Source organism: Danio rerio, chromosome 11 (genome assembly GCF_049306965.1).
Source record: "Danio rerio strain Tuebingen ecotype United States chromosome 11, GRCz12tu, whole genome shotgun sequence".
In the NCBI taxonomy this organism is placed as follows: Eukaryota; Metazoa; Chordata; class Actinopteri; order Cypriniformes; family Danionidae; genus Danio; species Danio rerio.
In genome coordinates this window covers 31,937,408-31,960,609 of record NC_133186.1, presented here as the reverse complement: position 1 = coordinate 31,960,609, position 23,202 = coordinate 31,937,408, and the positions used below count along the sequence as shown (strand labels likewise).

The 23,202-nt window shown below is 41.0% G+C and overlaps 1 protein-coding gene across 2 annotated transcripts in view; it reads right to left on the bottom strand.

Moving 5' to 3' along the window:
- Positions 1 to 505: 505 nt before the first annotated feature.
- grpr (gastrin-releasing peptide receptor) overlaps positions 506 to 23,202 on the bottom strand; it is a 65,075-nt gene continuing 42,378 nt past the window's right edge. For both annotated transcript variants that reach the window (XM_073916847.1, XM_690581.8), the window contains 2 exons: positions 16,510 to 16,861; positions 506 to 3,797 (listed from right to left, as the gene is read on the bottom strand). In XM_073916847.1, coding sequence (XP_073772948.1) covers positions 3,414 to 3,797; positions 16,510 to 16,839 — 714 coding nt within the window. In that variant the 5' untranslated portion in view covers positions 16,840 to 16,861 and the 3' untranslated portion in view covers positions 506 to 3,413. The remainder of the gene's footprint in view (positions 3,798 to 16,509; positions 16,862 to 23,202) is intronic.

Sequence of the window (23,202 nt, the reverse complement as noted above, 5' to 3'; positions counted from 1 at the left end):
TGTTATGCTCTCTATTTCACATCCAGATCTGAAGTTGGTGAGAAAATTCGAAACAAATGGTTTCTCCCCTGCTGTTTGGATTACAGACTCAAGAAAATCAAGCCAAATAAGTGTTCTGGCTGTTTATAATATGAGCTGTCTGGACATTAAATATCTGGACTGAATAAACTGGGGACCTCCAAGTGTGTTTTGATCCCATATGGTTTAATGAAAGGTCATATTTCTAAATCCATGATGGATTTAAATGTCATTGCTTTTATCTTTCTCATCATCGATAAGACAAATATTTATGCACTGGTAGCTGCTCTCATCCAAGAGGTCAAGGTTAATCATGGTCCAGTTTGCCTCTACTGGATGAAACTGTAACTACATCACTCTGAGTAGGAAAAACATAATCTTTCTCCTTCATCAAGTATGTCTTTTTCTTTTGTTTTTGCTTTCTGCTCATGATTGCCTGTGGATGTTTGTACACAGAGCTTTCAAACAAGAACAATCACATGTAATATGCAGTTGTTTGGGCCGGAAAATGCACCACTTTATTCACAATCAAATACACTTGAGTTTCGTCATATGAAATAAGATCACAAAGCCACAACAACAACAACGTCCACATTAACGTCAGTACAGAACCGGTCAAAAATGTTTCTTTTCATCTCAGATAAAAAGTACAGCAGTCTATGACCATCTAAAATGTTTTGAAATTACGAAGCAGAATTGAACCATGAAACTGCAATGAAGGAATATATTATCTCGCATCTTTAAAACACAAAGATTTATCTTGTTTATAAAGGCACCACAAAAGCATGTGTCATTCACCTTACTTCATGCCAGGATACACAATACTGACTAAATAATACAGCTGAGCATGAGGTCCATTAAAGTGCCTCTGTTTACTATTTTTACATTTAGTTTTGAAGGTCAAGATCACGTTTTGCAATAGTTTCCATCCAACCAAGGTAAAAAAAAAAAACACTTCAATCTTTTTGTTATAATACACACTACTGCACCAACTATTTTCTCCAGTGTCTGAACTTGATCATTCAAGGATGCTTTCACTCTTAAGGCTAAGCCCCTCTCTTCTCAGAGCCTGCTCTCATCTGATTGGTCAAATTACCCAACGCATGTAAGAAACCAAACATCCATTACTAGATCAAAATTCCAGCAATGTACCAATTTTGCCATTTATTTATCATTTCAATTTGTCCGAGTATGCATAGGAAAGCATACCAGAAGCACTTTAAAACCTTTACTAGTAAAGCAAGTAAAGCAGACAAGAACACTGACAGTTTTTGTTCACAATAAAACACTGAAAGATGTGCTTTACATTAGTAAACTTCAATTTAAATATTAATCCAAATACTAATGATAGCTCGGTAAACATTAAAACTGCAATTCACCAAGACTAAAATGTCCATATATCTATCCAAATATTGCAGACAGAACAAAATAAATAAATATTGACTAAAATACATAATATTTGTTCATTCCTTCACATTCAAATGGGTTTTCCTTTCCAGAGGGGCCTGCAAACGTATGGCTGTATGCTTTCCACAATTTGCCACCAATACGGCAAAATTTAGCAATTGCAATGACACTAGATTGGATATTTACAAACAACTGTTTACAGTAAGATTATGTAGCTGTTCACACAGAAGGAGATTATCTCCATCTGCACTGCTTTTTGGTTGTTTCCCTATTTAGAAAAAAACAACTATATCGGTCATCGTTTTATGCCATTTCTATGTAAAGTGTTATCTAGATCAGGGGTTCCCAAACTTTTCAGCCCATGACCCCCAAAATAACAATGCTAGTGACTCACAACCCCCACTTTTTACTGCGGTGGTTATAAACATCCGAATGTTGAATGCAATGGCTAACACACATCAATAGGCCTATATAAAGATGAGCATTTTGACAACAGAAAACATGACAGTCTAAAAGCCACTATCTAACGTTATTGTAGAAGCGACTACGTTTTGTTATATAATGAGATTTTTTCTCTTTTGGGAAACGATTTAAACATTTGTTAAGACCACGTGAAGCAATTTATTCAATGTATTAAGTTCAAAGATTTATTTTGATTTGAGGATGTTTTTATTGTCTTAATGTTCAATTAGTTATTAAACAATACTGACTTGATATAAATTATTTCATATTAGTACTCTTAGGCTTTATTGCAATCTTTATCTCATCAGACAGTAAATTTACATAACTAATAATACAAAACATACAAAAGTAGCAAACACATTACATGTTTCATTGTTCTTGGTTTAAATTTGGAAACCACTTGGAGAACATACTCCATGTTCAGTCGCCTGTGTTTATTTTGAATGTATTTAAAAGTTTAGGCTGGTGTCATGAAATTAATCTGTTGCAAATACACAGTCGCATTTTTTTTTTTTTTTTTTTTAACTCTGATGGCTTTTTATTTGCATGTTGTATTTTTAATATAGCTGTTTCTATCTTCTGCAGGTTATGGATAAAATATAAAAATTGAAATAGTTTATTAAAATTGACAAATCACAAAGTCTCATTGTCCCACAACCCCCACTTTGGGAACCACTGATCTAGACATACCTTCAATCTTTTTGCTCTCAAAGATTTGATGAGTCTCAAGTCTCATAAAAGTGCATTAAACTTACATAAATCCTCCAGAACATAAAACTCATATTGATTTTTTTTCTTTTAGCCTTATAGTGTTGTTTTAGACCCAAAACACAAAACAGACATTTAAAAATCCCTTTGATCCTGCGGATGCCCTTGTGCCTTTCACTTTACGCACATTTATCACAGACAAGCAAAAATGTTCATTTTCAGATATCTTTGAAATTGCATGAACAGACAACATTCATTGCAAGTGACTTATGATTCAGTTCATGTCTCAAAGTCCATATTATTCGACATAATGTGATCATCTTGCAATTGTATGTTCATTTGTGCCTTCACAAGGTAAACACACAACATCAAAATCAAATCCAGCAGTAACCAACAAGAACAAAACCTTCACAATTCCGTTTGCACTGTTCAACTAAGAATGATATTTTGATTTAAATGGAATAGTTCAGCCAAAATTGAAAACTCTCTCATGTTTACTCACCCTTCCTGTCAGTCATAACCTGTTTGAGTTTCTTTTATTCTTTTGAACACAAAAAAAATATTTCGAAACATGTTGGAAACTGGTAACCATTGACTTATATGTTTATCTTACCTTGAAAGTCAGTGGTTACCAGTTCCCAACATTCTTCCAAAAGAAAAAAAAAAACATTTGAATCACTTGAGGAAAAGTAAATAGTGAGTACATTTAATTTTTTTGGTGAACTATCCCTTTCATTTCATTGATGAGAATTTTAAAGATGTGTGTTTTAATTTTGGCTGAACTACTCCTGAAGTGAAACCCAGGATCTGATTCATCTCTAATGGTATACAGCATTACCATTGACGAGGCTGAAACTGGCCACTGAGTGATTCTGTGTGCTTTTGAGTGAACTGAGTCGTGTGTTGTGACGCCGGCTGCTTTGTGAACGCAGAGAGATGGACGGACAGCAACAGCAAAGCTGCTTGTTGAACTGCTTCCTAAAGGATTTGCTGAGGAGGTAAAGAGCGAAAGGATTCACGCAGGAGTTGGTGAAGGCGAGGATACGTGCGCATACACTGGCGATGAAATGAGCCATTGACGTGTCCACTTCTGTGTAATGGTAGGAGCGGTAGAGGTAAATCACATGGTTGGGGAGCCAGCAGATGGCAAACAGACCCACAAACACCAGCACTGTCTTGGCGAGCCGCATCCGTGACTCAACCTACAGTTCAGAGAGCAGAGAGGTAAATATCACATGGGCAGAAAAGAAAATATCACAGGTTGTCCAACATCAAATCATCTAATAAAAAAATAAAAACATATCTCACATTCTTGCTGTTTCACTTTTAAACAATTTATGCCTCAACCAATGACGTGAGCTAAATGTTTATCAACCAATAGCTATGTTTCCATCTACCCATTTTTATGCGCATTTTGCAAACTTCAGCATACGCATTAAAAAAGGTCATGTGATCCGTTAAAAGAGATCATGGGATGATCTATAATGTTGTTTTGATATTCTAAAACGTCTTACCGTTTAAGTATTAGTGTGGTTATATTATTAATGACCCCCAGAAGAGCGGCTCTGAAAACATTCCTACAGTGTTTGATGACGGAGCCTACACTGTAAAAAAATCCCTAAATTAACAGCTTTTTAGCGTATTTGTGATTCATGTTTTCATTTTTTCAAGTTTATTTGCTTTTGACATGCAGTATTAAACCTTGATCTTTCTTCCAACAACTTTAACCTTGAAAAATCTTTTATTGACATAATTAATAGTTTAAAAGGCACCTATGAGGAAAATCAACTTTTGTAAGCTGTATGGACAGAACTGTATGTAGGTATAGTGTATCCACAGTCAAATTAGAGTGATAGAAAAAAGCCTCTTATTTAAAATTCTATAAATTAAACTTAATGTAGAAAGGCGTTTTTCCCTGCCCACCGAATTGATTGACAGATGCCATGTTTTTATAATAACATGTATACACATGTCCCCAGAACTTTTTTTTTTTTGCAAAGAAATTGGGATTAAAAGATCTGTTCCAACTCTCTGCGATTTTTTATAAGTTTTATAAGTTTAAAACCTTTTTAAAACAGAGCATGTTTGTAATAAATACAGTAAAATATATATGTAATTCTTAACCGATATAATTCCCACGGCCACATGGTGTCAGTAAACGCTAACATGTCTGTGTGTGTTTGTCTGTATAGTGCAAACGACATTTTTATGAGACTCATCATTTCAGAAAGGCTTGAATAAACTCCACCACAAATACATGAAATAAACTTACTTGGTATTTTTGACTAATGAGCTGTATTTCAGCTTCATCAGAGTCTGTCTCTGTGCTGTTTGTTTGATGTAGCGCATGATGAGAAGCAACCACGCATGTGGGAACAGTGGGCGGGGAGAAGCAGCTCATTTACATTTAAAGCCACAGGCTACAAAAACAGCTACAATGTACAATATTCAGACAACAAAGTGGGCAGATTCTGGAGGCTATAATAAATAATCTGAAGGGTATTTTGAGCTGAAACTTTACAGACACATTCTGGAGACAACAAAGTCTTATCTTACATCTTGTAAAAAGGTGTAAAACAGGTGCTCTTTAAAGTGATATATTGTCTGGATTGGTGTTGTATATAACATCGCAAAAACATTGTAATAAAGTTCCAGAACATTTTGTGTTGTTTTAGAGACTCAATTTTCTATTTCTTATATATTATATTATTACAAACTACTAAAATGTTTATAAAAGTCACTTTGTTAAACTGTAGAGTTGAATTTTCAACATCAAAAGTTGACAGAGCAGAGAACAACATCACATAATGCAATTCACAATTGTAAAGAAATGTAAAACATTGTAAACAAAAGCAGAAACTGTTAATCAACAGATGTCTTTTACAGAGTGCACACTACTCCACAGCTGCATTTAAATTAGGTTGATTTAAAGGCACAGTATGTAATTTTCACTACTAGAGGATGCATATTCACAACAAACAAAGGCGTAGTTTGATGACGTCGTAACTTAGTGTGGAATCATTGAAGTTGTCATCATTACATCCTACGGTACTCTTGAGGAATACATGTTTATGAGCTAAAGTATTCAAAAATGATCATCATGCTAGTATGCTAATATGAAGCAGAGTAAAGCCGTGGTCACATAACACTTTTCTCACCATAGGCTTCTATTCATACGCATGCGAATGTAACAGACCGGAAATGCAAGCTCATGTGACAAGTTTTGCAGTTCACTGCATTGCAAAGTTCAAGCCTGGTAAACTCTGACCTGCAAAATTGCATCATGTGACTGCAGAGTCCAACAGAAAATCAAAACATGTCCTCTCTGGACAGAAAATTTAAATTACAAACCTTCTTTTAATTTCTAACCATCTTGTTTATTCCACCAATTTTCATAGCGCCATACCAAAGAATTTGGAATGCTCAAACTCTAGTATGACTGCTTCATAGGACTGAAACTCGTCAAAGCAAAATGAGACCTCTGAAGCAATTACTGATTAGAGATGAGTATGACATGGCATGAAAACTGCAGAGCTTTTGTTATCCCTTTTATTTTATTATCCCATTTATTATGCCACACTACCACGCTTTCATTTTTTCAGTTGTGATTATGTGGAGAAGAAGCAGAGCTTTTTTATCATATTAAATACATTTTAGGGTTCTGTTAATGCTGCTCTGTGCAGTCTAAAAAACATGTCACATATTAAAGCATCTTTGGTGCTTCCATGTTTTCCAATAAACCTAAATTAAATATAGAGAGTGTGTGTCAATAGCATGCAGACGACACAGTCTGTGTCACTAGTTAATTCATTTATACATTTTCTTTTTGGCTTATTCCCTTTACTAATCTTCGCCACAGCAGACTGCCAACTGATCCAGCATATGTTTTTACACAGCGGATGCCCTTCCGGCCGCAACCCATTATTGGGAAACATCCATACACACTCATTCTCACATACACACTCATACACTATGGTCAATTTTAGCATACCCAATTCACCTACACCACGTCCTTGGACTTGTGGGTGAAACCGGAGCACCCGGAAGGAAACCCACACGAACACGGGGGGAACATGCAAACTCTACATAGAAATGCCAACTAACCCAGCTGAGGCTTGAACCAGCAACCTTCTTGCTGTGATGCGAATGTGCTACCGACTGTGGCACCGTGTTGCCCTATCACTAGTTAAATTTGCTTATTTCTCTGAATTTGAACATTCCTTTAAACATATAAGATAATGCAAGTGCATAAGTCAGTAAAATGTAGAACGTTCTAGTGGTTTTTGGATGATTTAATAAAAATAATCCTACAGTACATACTGTGCCTTTAAGAGGATCAAATAAATAAAAAAAAACATATGAAAGATCTTTTACGTGAAGAATAACAAAGCTTTTTGATAGATTTAGTGCATATGACATTGTAACTTTCAAATGCAGACACACTGTATTTTTCATGTTATAATAAAACAACAGAGCAGGTTGTTACAGTCTCATCTTGTGAATACCTTTCAAAAATAGCATCTGCATCACCTTTCAAATATAATTATGATAAGCAGAGACAGAAGTTCACTGTAACAATACAGAAGCTCCCTCTCTCTCAGCATGAACTCTGGCATTTTCAAACTCAGCAATAGTAATGTTATTTATATTTCAGCTATGCAATATAAGTACAAAAAACTAATATAATATAATATAATATAATATAATATAATATAATATAATATAATATAATATAATATAATATAATATAATATAATATATTTAAATATTATTTAACACTGTGATGGTCAATAATATCTTGATATTGATGCCACAAATAGTAACTGAGCATTTATGCATGTTGTCTGATAAATGATGGTGAACCAGAGACTGCTGAACGAAATTTTACTAAAGACATGCGAAAAATAATTATACTGTAGTAAAGACAAAATATAAAATAATTTAATAATACAGCTAATGCAATTGCTGTGGACATAGTATCATGTAAATGTAGTCATAAACAATATAAAGAAAATTAACCATTCACTGTAGTAAAAGTTGACTCAACTTAAAACAGTAAGGCAACTTGCTGCAGATCTTTTCTGAGATTACTCAACTTAAATCGAGTCAAGTGCAGCACTTGGGTTGAAAGTTGAGTCAACTCAAAAATGCTCTGCTGCAGGTTGCCTTACAATTTGGAGTGGAGTCAACTATTTTGTGTTGTTAGTACATTAAGAAATGTAAAACCTTTACACTGCAAAAAATCATTGATAGTTTGGTTTTAGGGATGGGGTTGGGTGCCACACCTGCATTTTAAAATCATCTACAAGGTGGGCCATTTATATGGATACACCTTAATAAAAGTGGGAATGCTTGGTGAAATTAACGTCCTGTTTGTGGCACATTAGTATATGTAAGGGGGCAAGCTTTTCAAGAAGGGTGGTGACCATAGTGGCCGTTTGAAGTCGGCCATCTTGGATCCAACTTTTGTGTTTTTTCAATAGGAAGAGGGTCATATGACACATCAAACTTATTGAGAATTTCACAAGAAAAACAATGGTGTGTTTGGTTTTAATGTAACTTTAAAAACTTTATTCTTTCATGAGTTATTTACAAGTTTCTGACCACTTATAAAATGTGTTCAATGTGCTGCCTTTTGTGTTGGATTGTCAATGCAACCCTCTTCTCCCACTCTTCACACACTGATAGCAACAACACAGGAGAAATGCCACCACAGGCTTCCAGCATCCATAGATTCAGGTACTGCACATCTTGTATCTTTACACCATAGACAACTGCCTTTAGATGACCCTAAAGATAAAAGTCTAAGGGGCCCAGGATGACCAATCCACTTTTCAGGAAACTGTTTGCTTGGACCTGACACCCATAATGTGGTGGTGCACCATTTTGCTGGAAAAACAACTAAAGCTGGGAACGTGCCATGTTAAGTGCATAAAGAGGGAAACACATCATTATGTAGTAATTTCAAATATCCAGTGGCCCTGAGATTTCCCATGATGAAGAATGGTCCCACTGACTTTGTTGTCTATGGTGTGAAGACACAAGATGTGCAGCACCTGAAACCCTGGATACTGGAAGTCTGTGCTGGCATTTCTCCTGCGGTGTTGCTATTAGTGTGTGAAGAGTGGGAGAAGAGGGTTGCATTGACAATCCAACACAATGGGCAGCACATTGAACACATTTTATAAGTGGTCAGAAAACGTAATAATGATACGTTAAAACCAAGCACAACATTGTTTTTCTTGTGGAATTCTGAATAAGTTTGATGTGTCAAATGACCCTCTTCCAATTGAAAAAACAAAAGTTGAATCCAAGATGGCTGACTTCAAAATGGCCACCTTGTTCACCACCCATGTTGAAAAGTTTGCCCCCTCACATATACTAATGTGCCACAAACAGGACGTTAATATCACCAACCATTCCCATTTTATATCCATATAAATGGCCCACCCTGTATTTTCGTAGGACTGAACTCGTGTGAATTAGACACTAAACTGACAAAACATAAAATAGTTTTGTTTCCTCGTGAGATCAGGCTGATTAATCAAGTTTAACCTTAATATTTTTAGTTAAGATTCAACTTAATGTTTTAGTCAGTTTAACTCAAGTGGGATGAGATGACTAGAAAAGTTAATTTGATTTGAACTAATAAACTTTTAGGCAGTAAGAAGTTGCAGTACAGCTGTAAAACATTTTTAGTAATAAATGTATTATTCATTTAATGCAGAGATGCCCAAAGCAGGGCCTGTGGGTTAAAGTTAGCCCATTGTAAACTTTGATTTGGCCCACCATCTTATCTGAGAAGACAATGAGAAGGATGGAGAGGGTTGGGGGTCATTTCTAATTTGACATAAGATTTTTTTGTTTGTTTATTGAAGCTACAAAAAAAGCAAACTTAATTAAATGTTTCAATTAAATGATGTAAATGAATCTGTTTTTTTGAGTAACAATGTCACTCAACAGACTATACAGAAGACATCAGTGAGCAAATCAAGGCAAAAACTAACTCCATTCTGTTATAAATAAGATTGTTTTTGCATTGACTGTAATAAGTTTATTATTAAATGACTCCCAATCTTTTCAATTATTAACTCATTATTAAATAATTATTCTGTATTAGTTCATATAAAACAAAGTTTTCTAGTTATTTTTAAATATTATTGAATAAATTAGGAAGTTACCCATTGAAACTATATTTACCTTTGCCCCACTAGCCCTAATCAAGGTTGGTTTTTGGCCCTTCATAAGAAAAAGTTGTAACACGTTTTTTTACAACCTGCAAAGTACTGCACTGTAAATTCAATTTACTTACGCTGTTCATTGCGTGTTGAATATCTTATTGTTATTCTGTTATTACCCAAACATTTTTGGTTTGTTTCTTTGCAATTTATAGAAAAGTACACTATAAATTTAATATACTTATGTATGCGGTACTTTGCATTTTGCATTTCTGGTTGTTACCTCCTTATTCCCAGGCATTACAGTTTATTCCCTTACACAAACATTCTTTATACTTATATTATACGTACAGAAAAGTACACTGTTATTTCACTGTACTTTTGTGGTACTTTGCAGGTTGTAAAAAAAAGCATTTCCAAAAAAGTTTAGGTACTCCTGATTGAATGCAAATGTAAAAAAAAAAAAACACATACAGGCTCAACAAAATTAATTCCCATTGCTGTTCATTTTGTTTTACCTTTCTTGACTTGCATTTTTTGAATCATCTAGAACGTTCGAGGTTACTAAAGTAACCCTTCGTTCCCCGAGGAGGGGAACGGAAGCACTATAAGTGGATTTGATTGTAAAATCCACGCATTGGGAGGTTCGGTTCAGAAGCTACTCGTCTGAAAGAGTATTGAACGGGCCAATTAAGAATGAATTGGCAGCGCAAGCCTGCGCAGGTGAGCGGCATAAGCAATCAACTGAGTATATAAGCTCACCTGGCGCAGCAGACGCTATCCTTTTTAAGCTGAAGAGACTTTCAACAGCTAAGGGACAGTCATTATGGCGACGGAGTATAGTGCTTCCGTTCCCCTCCTCGGGGAACGAAGGGTTACTTTAGTAACCTCGAACGTTCCCCTTCGGGGGGAACTTCAGCACTATAAGTGGATTTGATTGTAAAATCCACGCATTGGGAGCCCATTGAAAGCGCCATAATGACTGCACCTTACCAACACCCGCGATGAGGAGATAGTCAAGCAAGCGTGACGCACCCACATCATGGGGGGCGCGGTCCTCCAACGTGTCCCTGGCCCTAATTTATCCTACTTCAACAGAAGTTTTATGGATTTATATATATTTTTTGGGGTGTCGTGAGCATCTAGATAATTCTAGGAAATACGACAGTACGTTGGGAAGCGTGCAATCCCGATAGGGAGGACGCTGCGGAGGCCATCCGTTACCCAAGGGGGGATAGATGGCAGAATTTACATATGGACTAGCCCTAAAAAGGGGGAGTACGCATAGCAAAAGAGTGGTTAGCGGGGAGGGAAGACACGGGTCCGCCCAGGGGGGGGGGGACTTAACCGTGGCTGAATAAGCATATGGGATCGCCTAGTGGGGACCACGCATAGCAGACACCTTTACCCAAAACGCGGGCTGACCAGCGGGCAGACCTACAACGTAGTGGGCCAGCAAGTGACTCCTCCGCTGAGTCAGTGCTGGGGGCCACGGAGGAATCTGCAGGGCTCACCTGACGGGGAACTTTACTGACAGATAAAAAGGCGCACGTATCTCCGTGTTAGGGAAAATGGCGCAGCAAGCGTGTTTCAACACCCTACCGAGTTGTTTCCTCAATCACCAAGGGTTACCTAATACCCTTGAGGAAACCGGCTCCACTCGCAGATTGTAAAACCTTGCAAATGTGTTGGGTGTCACCCAGCCCGCAGCTCTACAGATGTCTGTTAGAGGGGCGCCGCGTGCGCGCGCTCGAGAGGATGCGAAGCTCCGAGTGGAGTGCGCACGCGCTCTCGGGGGACGCGGCTCATCTCGGCTCTGATAGTGAAAGAAAGGCATCCACAATCTAGTGGGAACTTATTTCGGTACGGCACTTCCCTGCTGCCGACCGCTATAACAGACGAAGAGCTGCTCAGATGATCTAAACTCTGAGTGCGGTCCGGATAATACGCAAAACGCGAACTGGACAATAAATAAGGGCTGGGTCTGCCTCCTCCGAGGGCAGCGCTTGCAGGCTCACTACCTCGTATTAAAACGGAGTGGTAGGAACCTTGGGCACATATCGCGGGCGGGGTCTCATACGTGAGAGAAGCCAGCCCAATTACAGGCACGAGTCACTGACCGAAAAATGCCTCCGGGTCCCCGACCCTCTAATCGATATCAACGCGACCAGCAGAGCTGTCTTCAGGGACAGAAATATACTGAGTCGAGGATCGAAGGGATCTGACGCGGCTTGTGTAGCGAGGGCGAGATCCTAAGAGGGCATGAAGGGGGGCGGGGTGGATTAATTCGCTTAACGCTGAGGAACCGGATGATGAGGTTATGCGTTCCCACGGTGCTGCCAGCCACCGCGTTATGAGAGCGGAGATGGCAGCCACGTAACCTTGAGTGTGGAGGGCGACAGCCTGCTCTCCAACTTCTCTCGGCGTAAAGAAAGCACAACGCTGATCTGGCAAATTACGGGGGTCTTCTCAGCGAGAGACACACCATTCAGTGAATAGACTTCACGTCAGGGCATAGGCGCGCTCGGGGAGGGGGCTCTAGCCCGAGTGACGGTATTAGCCACCGCAATCGGAGGTTACCTAAGTCTTCCTCGCGTCTAAAAATCTCTTCAAAGATCGGCGAGGGTGCCAGGTGGTGCCCTGTCCCTGAGAGAGTAGGTGCTCTCTCGAAGGGACTGCCAGGGGAGGGCTATCGCGAGGGAGAGCTCTGACATCCAGGTCCAGTTGAGCCAGAGGGGCGCAACCAGCAACCTGTTCCTCGTCCTCCCTGACCATGCACAGTAACTGCGCGAGCAGGCTCACTGGGGGAAACGCGTATTGCGCGTGCCCCGAGGCCAGCTGTAAGCCAGTGCATCCGTGCCGAGAGCACTCGGTCAGGGAAAGAACAACTGGCAATGAGCGATCTCGGGGGAAGCAACAGATCGATCTGGGCTTCCCCGAATCGCGCCCATATCAGCTGAACAGACTCGGGGTGGAGTCTCCATGCTCCAGGACGCAAGGCTGCCGTGAGAGCGCATCGGCTGCACGGTTGAGCTTGCCTGAATATGAATGGCGTGCAGCGATTTCAGCCGCGGATGACTCCAGAGGAGCAGACGGCGGGCGAGCTGAGACATGCGGCGAGAGCGCATACCCCCTATACGGCTGATATACGCCACCGCCGCCGTACTGTCCGTCCTGACCAGCACGTGTTGCCGCTCCAACACCGGAAAAAAACGGTGGAGAGCGGGGAACACTGCCAACAGCTCCAGGCGATATGCCAATGCAACTGGGTACCTTTCCACAGGTCCGCAGCCGCATGCCCGCAACGCACAGCCCCCCAGCCCGTGTTGGAAGCGTCTGCTGAAACGACAACAAGACTGGACGCCTGTTCTAGAGACACCCAGGCCTGTAGGAACGAGGGGTCGCTCCAAGGGCTGAGGGCGCGGCGACACAGCGCAGTAACAGAGACTCGGTGTGCGCGCGCGTGCCATGCGCGTCTGGGGACTCGATCGTGAAGCCAGTGCTGAAGTGGTCTCATATAGAATAATCCGAGCGGCATGAAGCGGCTGCGGATGCCATATGCCCCAGGAGCCTCTGAAATTGTTTCAGTGGGACCACTATTTTACTGTCGAGCTCTCTCAGACAGTACAGCATCAGCTGAGCGCGCTCTCCGGAGAGGCGCGCTGCCATGGTGACCGAGTCCAGCTCCAGCCCGAGAGAAGAGATCCTCTGCACGGGGGCGAGTTTGCTCTTTTCTCGGTTGACCTGAAACCCCCACAGGTGGAAGTGCCAGAGCACTTTGTCTCTGTGCATAATCAACTCTGTGCATAATCAAAAGAGAGGGCAATTCAGCCAGTCGTAAAGAAATTGAGTATGCAGATGCCCGCGAGCCGAAGGGGCGCTGAGGCACCCTCCGCGGGCTTGGTGAGGACCCGCGGAGACAGAGAGAGCCCGAAGGGGAGGGCTTTGTATTGCCAAGCTCGACCTTCAAACGCAAACCGCAGAAACTGTCGGTGGCGAGGAAGAGTGGAGACATGGAAATACGCGTCCATCAGGTCTAATGCTGCAGACCAACCCAGAGGACGAACGCACCGGAGGATGCGCTTCTGCGTGAGCATTCTGAACGGCAGCTTGTGCAGGCAGCGGTTCAAAACGCGCAGATCTAGGATTGGCCGTGACCCACCGCTCTTTTTGGGCACGATGAAGCGTGGGCTGTAAAACCCGCTCTCCATCTCGGCTGGAGGGAGCGGCTCGATTGCATCCTTCGCCAGGAGGACAGCAATCTCCTCTCGCAAGACAGGGGCGGACAGGGGGCTGACCCTGGTGAATACACACCCGTGACTTGGGGGGCCGTTTCGCGAACTGAATCGCATAGCCGAGTCTGATTGTGCGTATGAGCCACCGCGAAGAGCTGGCCCGCGCTAACCAGGCAGGCAGAGCTCTCGCTAATGGACTCATCGCTACAATCGCTGACGTACCAGCAGTGGGGCAGCGCGGAGTGGGTGTGCTGATCCGGGAAGCTCGCGGGTCCCACGGAAAAGCTGGAGGTGGGATATTTGCTCTCACTCCAAACCCGAGCTCCGGAGGGGAGGCTCGAGGGGTGGGAGAAAGGAGACCGTCCTCCCAGCGCTCGTGAGCCACTGGCGAAACGCACCGAATCTGCAAGCTAGAAAGCATAGCGTCCCAGACTGGCAGATTTCGGGCTGTCACATCTGGGGAAGTGAAAAGTGCCCTTTCATAATGTTTTCATGGCAGTAAAAAGTGCCGTTGGAAATGGGGCCCCGCCCTCCAGCGGGGAAAGAGCAAGTTCCCTCTTCTCCAGATGGCCTGTCCCAGGGGCGCTTCGCGGTCCGTTGCCGGACTTAGCGGCGTTCTGGGCAGGGGGGCTGCCTGCTTCCGAGGTGCCCGACGCGCTCGCTTCGCCTTAGGCGTGTGCGGGGGCGGAGCAGCTCTCGTAGGCGGACGCCTTCGGCGAGGAGCAGGTATGAATGGCACGGCGGGCGGAGCGGGCTACGGACCGCCGATAAGACATCACCCACCAACTGCTCTCTCACCGCCTTGAATTCCTGGGTGAATTCACAGACAGTGTCGCCGAACCTGGCTGGGGATATGGGGAAGTCAAGAAAGCGGACTTTGTCGACTTTGCGCATATCAGCCAGGGGTGGCGCTCCTGGACCACTAATGTGGACATCGTCCTCCCCAACGCACACGCAGCGGACTCAGTAGTCCGAAGAGCTAAGTCGGCGGCGGTGCGAAGCTCGTAAGCCTGGGTTGGACCCACCCTCGTGCAGCTCGGCCAGCGCCTGCGCTTGGTAGCGCTGGTAGGTGGCTATCGCATGCAAGGCGGAAGCAGCCTGGCCCGCAGCTATGTAAGCTCTAGCTCCGAGGGAGGTAGATAACTTACAGGCTTTGGATGGGAGACGAGGCGGACCCCGCCAAGAAGAGGCGCCGCGCGGATTTACCGCCATCGCGCACTCAACCTGAGGAATCGCCACATACCCCCTGGCTGTTTCACCGTCAAGAGTGGTTAGGGTGGAGGAACACGCAGCACGAGCAGAAAAAAGTGCTTTACAAGACCGCGTGAGCCTACTGTGCACCTCCGGGAAGAAGGGAACGCCCCTCTAGTCGGTCCGGCCGCGGAGCTGGGGGATAAACCATCTCCAACCCACGGCCGAAGCAGCCCGGGAAAGCACGGCTAACATGTCCGTTTCAGGATCCGTAGTGACAGCGCTCACCAGCCCGAAGGGGGCGAGCGGGTCTGGATCATCATCGGACAATGAAAGCCCACCCTCCGATGCCGCGGTGGACATCTGGTCTCCGGTGTCATCGGGCGTAAGGGCTACCATCTGTTAGACGGATCGCTTCCTCCGCCCGAAGCTTGGATGGAGCGCTTAGAGGAGCGGGAGGTCCGCGGGCCCGTGGGCGACGGATTATCTCTCGCTGAAACCCTCAGATCTGCCCGAGTGCCCGCTGCAGAGCAGGGGACAACTGGGGTGGTTCGCCTTTTTGCAAAGGCTAACCGCGATCTTGCGCAACAGTCATGGCATCGCAATGACGACATGAACTGCCCGCGAGCAGCGCATTAACATGCTGGACCCCCAGACATGTAACACAGTGCCCGCGCCCATCATCCGAGGACAGGAAACCACCGCATCCAGAAACGCACAGTCGGAGCGCCGTCCTGATAAGGACGTGCTGCACGACTGTGTTGCTCTTTCTGTGAAGTTTGCAACTTTATACGCACCGCTCTGGAGGACCGGACCCAAAGAACGCCAGGCAAGGGAGAAACCCAGCTCGACCGTCTGCCACTGCGTGTACACACTCTGGACCGGGAGAATGCTCTCGTTCGCTCAGAATCGCTGGTCACAGCAGGAGGAACCCTCATCGACTCGATCAGAAAGTCTCTGAAGCGAAAAGGATAGCGTCTGCTGCGCCAGGTGAGCTTATATACTCAGTTGATTGCTTATGCCGCTCACCTGCGCAGGCTTGCGCTGCCAATTCATTCTTAATTGGCCCGTTCAATACTCTTTCAGACGAGTAGCTTCTGAACCGAACCTCCCAATGCGTGGATTTTACAATCAAATCCACTTATAGTGCTGAAGTTCCCCCCGAAGGGGAACCACAGTTCTCTCTCTCTCCTTCAATGTTCTACTGCCAGACAGTCAACTATATCTCAGATGACCAGAGCGTGTCTAAATTAACAGTAAATCTTCAATTTTGGATGAACAATCCATTTAAATCTGACCTCTAAACTCACCTGTCTCCGAATGTGTGTGTTTCCCTCAACAGGCATGTTATTGGCACTCTGAATCAGACTCCTTGCAATGAAGATGTAGTACACAGAGATAATGAAGAGAGGAATGATGTACAGAATTAGAAAGGAGGCCATGGAATGGATTTTGGGGTGCAGGTCTCCAGCGTGAGGGTACGGCGCACATGTTTTAAAAGTCTCATTGGTTTGAGGGATGTGGAAGGTGTGAAGATCAGAGAACACGGCCTCGGGGATGGCCAGGACCATAGAGAGCATCCAGATTGAAGCGGCCCGCAGACAGACCTTTAGTGAAGCTTTAGACGACTGGATATCCATTGGTTTGACAATGGCCTTGTATCTAAGAGACAGAGAAGAAGCCCAGGGACAACAGGAGTCATTTTAATTAAGACTCGAACTTTGAAGATGACATTTAATTTGAGAATGAGCACACATTAAACAGAAATGATGACTATTTGGTGCAGAAAATGTGACTAATTAATGCATGGGACATTTTAGATGCATCTCAATCTGCTCCCTGGCATCTAAGGTTGTGGATGAGTATGTCGTGAACATGAGAACAGGAACTGGTAAGGGCAGTGATGAGCTTGGTTCACTAAATATTGGCACACTATAGTGTAAAATCGAAAAGCTAAAATTATGTCATTTCGAAATAGATCTGGCCAAAATAAAGTTCTTTTTGAGTTTGTTTTGACAGTGTGAAACAGCTAACCAACGCAAAGTTCTATTTGCCCTCGAACGAACAATAAAAAAAAGAAATTTGTTTGAAGTACAGTGGTCCCTCACTATACTGCCATTCACCTTTCGCGGCCATGTAGTTTCACCGAAAAAGGGTTGTAACTGTACGCTGCAAGACCATTGTAGAGGCAGGGGGGGTTGGGGGGTGGACCTGGACCAAAGAAAGTTGTGTGCCACAAGTCACCAACTTTTTGCGGCGCCCACCTATGATTCAGGACACTGATCATATTTCTCCCGTGCCATCTGAATAATTTCATTTTATTGAACATGTGAATGTGCACGTCTGGTGTGTGTTACTTCAAAATGTCATGTGCGCAGCGCATCTGGTTTGCAACCCCCTTAAAGATGGAGACTGCTTTAGTTTTGTGGATAAGTGACTGCAGGAAAAAGAACATTATGCGGGATGCCAACATTATAGCATTAGCATACCACAGCATTAAAAACCTTTTGCTGACAGAGATGAACGTTTGCTCCTGACAACAGGTTTTGATCTTTGGTTTCATTCTTTAATACTGAACTTATTTTTCTATGAAAGTTTGAACTCTGAGAGTGTTTAAACAAGAGGGAAAAGTGTCAAAATGTTAATGCCTGTCTAAGAAAAGTGTATAAAGTGTGTAGTGAGGGGTTTTACAGCCTTTGTAGATCCTCGTGATAGGTGATCTTCAGAGGATCCGTTTACAACAGGCTTAAAACATCTATAATAATTGTAAAAAAAAAAATAAATGTGACTGCGTATTTTACCTATTTTTAGAAACTAACTAAAAATTTAATTAATAGAATGAGGAACCACTGTATAACGAGGCCCTAAGTGTAATACGAAAATGTCCTTGAAGTACGACAACTTTTTGTTTATACTTTTGTTTTGAAATATATTCATTTTACGACATTTTTAAAAGTACATTATAGCTAAGTAATTTAGTTGCATTATATACCAGCAGCAACATTTGATTTTGTTTGCTAGATTGTTATTAAACTGTCTACTTATGTTTGTTCATGTTAAATATGAATAAGTAGAACTTTTTTCTTTTAGAAATACATCCCTCGTTTTGTCATTATGTTTAATGATTTAGATCACATGATTAACGAGAACGCTACCTGTTTTTCACAGTGCATCATGGGACTTTATAGGGAATGAACATTTCAGTCCACTAGAAAAGATTGTGATTGAGAAAACCCTACAATGTTTGACTCCCTGATCAATGCCCTGACTAAATAATCTTGAACCAGGCCGCATCCTGAGCAGATGATGTGTCAGTCATGGAGAAGCGAAGAGCATGAGATTGATTCCTGAAGGACCCCAGTGACATACGAGTCTTCACATTGATCTCATGGGCAAGCCTGAACATCCAACAGTGACCTACTCACACTTGCAGCTTCTCCACTATGGCTGTCCAGTGTTCTCCAGCTTCCAGCGCCTAGACTGCAGCTCTGCACAAGAAGTTTGGCCAGAGGAAAAATTATCATGCCCAACTGAACCTGGGTTCTCTCTAGGTTTTTTTTTCCTTCTCTTCAGTCAATTGGTGAAGTTTGTTCCTCATCACTGTCGCCACTGGCTTGCTTTGTTTGGGACTTGTGGAGATGCGCATCAATGGATTTGCCCCTCAGTGTTTGGACTTTCAGCAGGAAAATTTAACCACATAAAACTGAACTTAACTGAACTTCAATTCTGAAAACTGGACTGACACAGTTACAATTGACCATAATCTTCTATATTAAGCTGCTTTGAGACAATCTACATTGTAAAAGTGCTACAGAAATAAACATGAAATGAATGGAATTGAATACTTAACAAGGGAGCTGACTGAGACACACCTTTAGTGAGGTCTGCAGTTTTATCTGGACTGTTGTATGAAGTTCAGTTCAGCTGGATTTAGTCTAATATCTCCAAACCTCTGCTAGCATAAATATGAAGTAAATAAAAGTGCAAAAAAGCATCTCTAAATGCACATAACGCACTCAACCTTTAAGCAGATGAGCTACAGCAGCATAAGAGAATAAGAAGAGATAATAACATTAAACTGAGAGTACAATTCACCCTGGCTTGGAGATTTATATAATAAAAGAATGGAAAACCTTTTTTTCTGGTCTGCTGCAGCACACAGACGATAGAGCCAGAATTTGGTAAAAGCAATATGAAAGCATGAATCGATTCTTTATTTTTCTTGTGCTATTTTCTTGGCACACTTTGGGCCATTTAGTGCCGACTGAACATCACTTGCCTTTATGACCAAAGTATACACATCGGGTGATGGCTCCTTCCAGAATATGTTTCATGTCACTCAGAGTTCACTGTACTAGCTCAAAGTGCATTCAAACAGCCCCACAACCACTAAATCTCAATCCAACAGAGCTCTAAACTTATTTCTGGAGGGCTTGAATCAAACACACCAGAACAAGCTAATCAAGGTCTTATACTTCAAACTTCGAAGTTGGAGTTAAACTCTGCAGGGACACCGGCCCTCCAGGACCAAGATTGGTGACCCTTATTTCAAAGCATCTTTGGGATGTGATGGAACAGAAGTTTTGTCAAAATTGTTCCCAGCAAATTATTAAATATTTACTACAAAGAATTAAAGCAGCTCTAAAGACTAAAAGGACATTTTATATTGCTGTAACCGCAAGCCTACATTATGACATAACATATGCATATTTCTATATCTATATCCATATACAGTTTAAGTCAGAATTATTAGCCTCCCTGTTTTTTTATTTTATTATTTATTTTTTTCTCTATTTTCTTTTTAATTAAGAGAAGATTTATTTAGCACATATCTAAACATAATAGTTTTAATAACTCATTTCTAGTATTAGATTTATTTTATCTTTGCCATGCCATGAATTTTCAAGACACTTCTATACAGCTTAGAGTGACATTTAAAGGCTTAACTAGGTTAATTAGGTTAACTAGGCAGGTTAGGGTAGTTAGGCAAGTTATTGTATAACGATGGTTTGTTCTGTGGACAATTGAAAAAAAAATTAGCTTAAAGGGGCTAATATTTTTTTTCCCTGAAATGGTTTTTAAAAAAAAATAAAACTGCTTTTTTTCTAGTCGAAATAAAACAAATAACACTTTCTCCAGAAGAAAAAATATTATCAGACATACAGTGAAAATTTTCTTGCTCTGTTAAACATTATTTTGGAAATATTTAAAGAAGAAAAAAAAACAAAGGGGGGTTAATAATTCTGACTTCAACTGTATCTAGTTTGTAAAGTTGTGGTTAATCTTGTATCTTGTAACTGATTAGTTTAGTTCATACATTCTTGCATTTACAAAAATAAAAATTTAAATAAAAAATAATAATTGAACTTCACATGTGTAATCAAGTATGTAAAACATGTTTGAAACACAGGAAACTGTTTCATTTGAATCTCACATCCTCACAGGTTTTTACATGCCTCCATGTGTTCACATGATCACAATTTCAAATAAAAGGTATTCACTTTCTTATTATGTGTGTTTCACATGTGATTTTTACATGTATCATATAGTATGTTCAGTGTTTTTGCTTTAATGTGAAAAATCCATTATGACATTTTTGTAGCGATTACAAGCTTATGAGAGTGAGATTGACCAGATACTTGAATACTTTGACTGACCAGAAAATACTTTGACTAACCAGTGTTATTTTTCCATTTCCAATCATCTGCTGCTATCACACACACCATGTCACACTTAGTATTTAAATATGAATGTTTCAAAATTTCTTTGGGATCCATTATTAATAATATTTTAAAAAAATAAAAATAATAATAATAATAGATACCAAAGCTACAAAGCTACCAAAGCTATAAACTGGGCAAGCAGTATTGTACTTTCTTGTGAAATGGTCATGGTTGGGTTGTGACCATCAATTCCAGAAAACCCAGGTGATACCAGAGGTTATTCTGTAAGTGAATGTATACTGTCTATATAATGATTGATTTAAAGTACCATCTGCCATCTGTCCACCTAAAAGCCTCTCCAATGCTAATCAGATTCACACCACATATAACCTGGACCTGCCTTTTTCTTTAGACCCATTTAGACATTCTATTTTTGTTATACCTGTACGTCACATTTAATTTGGATCACATGCATTTGAACATGAATTCAATATGAATTCAATACAGGTTACATGCTGTTCGGAAGCAGCTTTTCAAGGAACAGTGCCCTGCAAGCCCTCTGTGAGCAAATTGACAATGTCAAGGAAAGACATACAAATACTGGAAATGACTCATGAAAATCTGACAAACCTTATGCCCTGTTACTTTGAAGACTCTTAAAGGGGTAGCTCATCCCAAAAAATAATTTTACTCATTAGTTATTTACTCTCAAGTGGTTTCAAACCTTGAGTTTCTTTCTTCTGTTGAATGCTGAGATGTTATTCCGAAAAATGTTTTAAAACCTGTAACCACTGACATCTTAAGTTTTTTTATCAACCCCATCACCCCAAAATGAACTGGTTCTTTTTTTAAATCTAGAACGTCTTGACCCAAAATTGATCCATTGCTCTGGAGGTGCGCTTGTTACTCTTGAGTGATTTAGCATCAACACTAACAGGCAGAGGAAGCGGTTCATTTTTCTACATCATTAGCCATGCTATTTCTCCATTTCCATTCATCTGCTGCTCACATACTACCTCAGAAGAACAGACAGACCAAGAAGGCAGAAAATTGAAGCCTGGTGCATGCGGAGGACAAATACAGATGTTGACCTCAGAACAGAATAGAAGTTATTAATTTGATAAAGCAGAAATGGCTTGAAATTATACACTCAGCTTGTCATAAATGACAAACATGTTAGATTTTGCTGGGTTTTCACAGCATCATGTGTTTTTTATTTTGATGCAACGACCTCATAATTAAAAATGATACGATGATGATATGCTTTCAGTAGTGTACTGGGATTTTTAAAAGTACTTTTTAAGTATATTTTTATAATCTTTTTGTATACAGGCTTATATTTTACATGTTGACTTGTCACAGAAGATCACAAATAGATGTGTCCATATCATTACTGAAAAATTTCTTTTTTAATCGATTATGATGGAAACCCAGATTATTCATCTACAAACCCCTAACCATCTTTATCTAATTATTTGGTTAATCTCACACTGACTTGTAATAATTATAAACATTATCAACCTGGATGGCTGTGCAGCCTAATGGTTAGGTAGTTAGACTTGTAATTGAAAGGTTGCAGGTTTGATTCTTGGTCCCGGCAAAAATTGAAGCTAGAGTAAATGCACTCTCTCCATCTTCAATACTCAGTCAAGGCACCTAACCCCTAATTGCTCCCCTGGTGCTGGAAGCAATAGCTGCCCACTGCTCTGGGTGTATGCTCAGTGTGTGTGCACTTCTATGGTTTAAAAGCAGAGGACCAATTTCAAGGATGGGCAAAACCACACTTGACAAGACTCACTTCACTTTACTAAACACAAATTTACAGCCTTTTTGTTTAATTTGCCATTTAACAACCACAAACTGTTTTGTAGCTATATTTGTTTAAATAGACTTATCTAATCTAATGTCTAATGTGTTATGTAGATGTAAGAAGTAGTTAAAGTATTTTTAAGAAGAACAAGATTGATCACAAATCCTATAATTAAGTGACAGACTTTGAAGGTAATTAATGACTTTCACATTTCAATTTCTTCCTGCTATTTAAGAGCTAATCAATTGTGAAAGCTAATGTTCCATTTAACTGATTCCCCGTCATTGCAGAAACATTGCATTAGTGCTTTGTGGACTGCTTGAGTGATTATTTCATGGAGCTTCTTGATAATTAACACTTAAAGAATTAGTTATGAAAATGACATTTACCCTCATTACACATTCAGACTTTGTTCTGTTTTGACACAAAAGAGATGCATACATTTTTGATGCATGAAAGGAAGTTAGCTCAGACATTAACATTAAGATTTATTAGTGACAGAAATGTTGTATAATGTGTCTAACATTTTC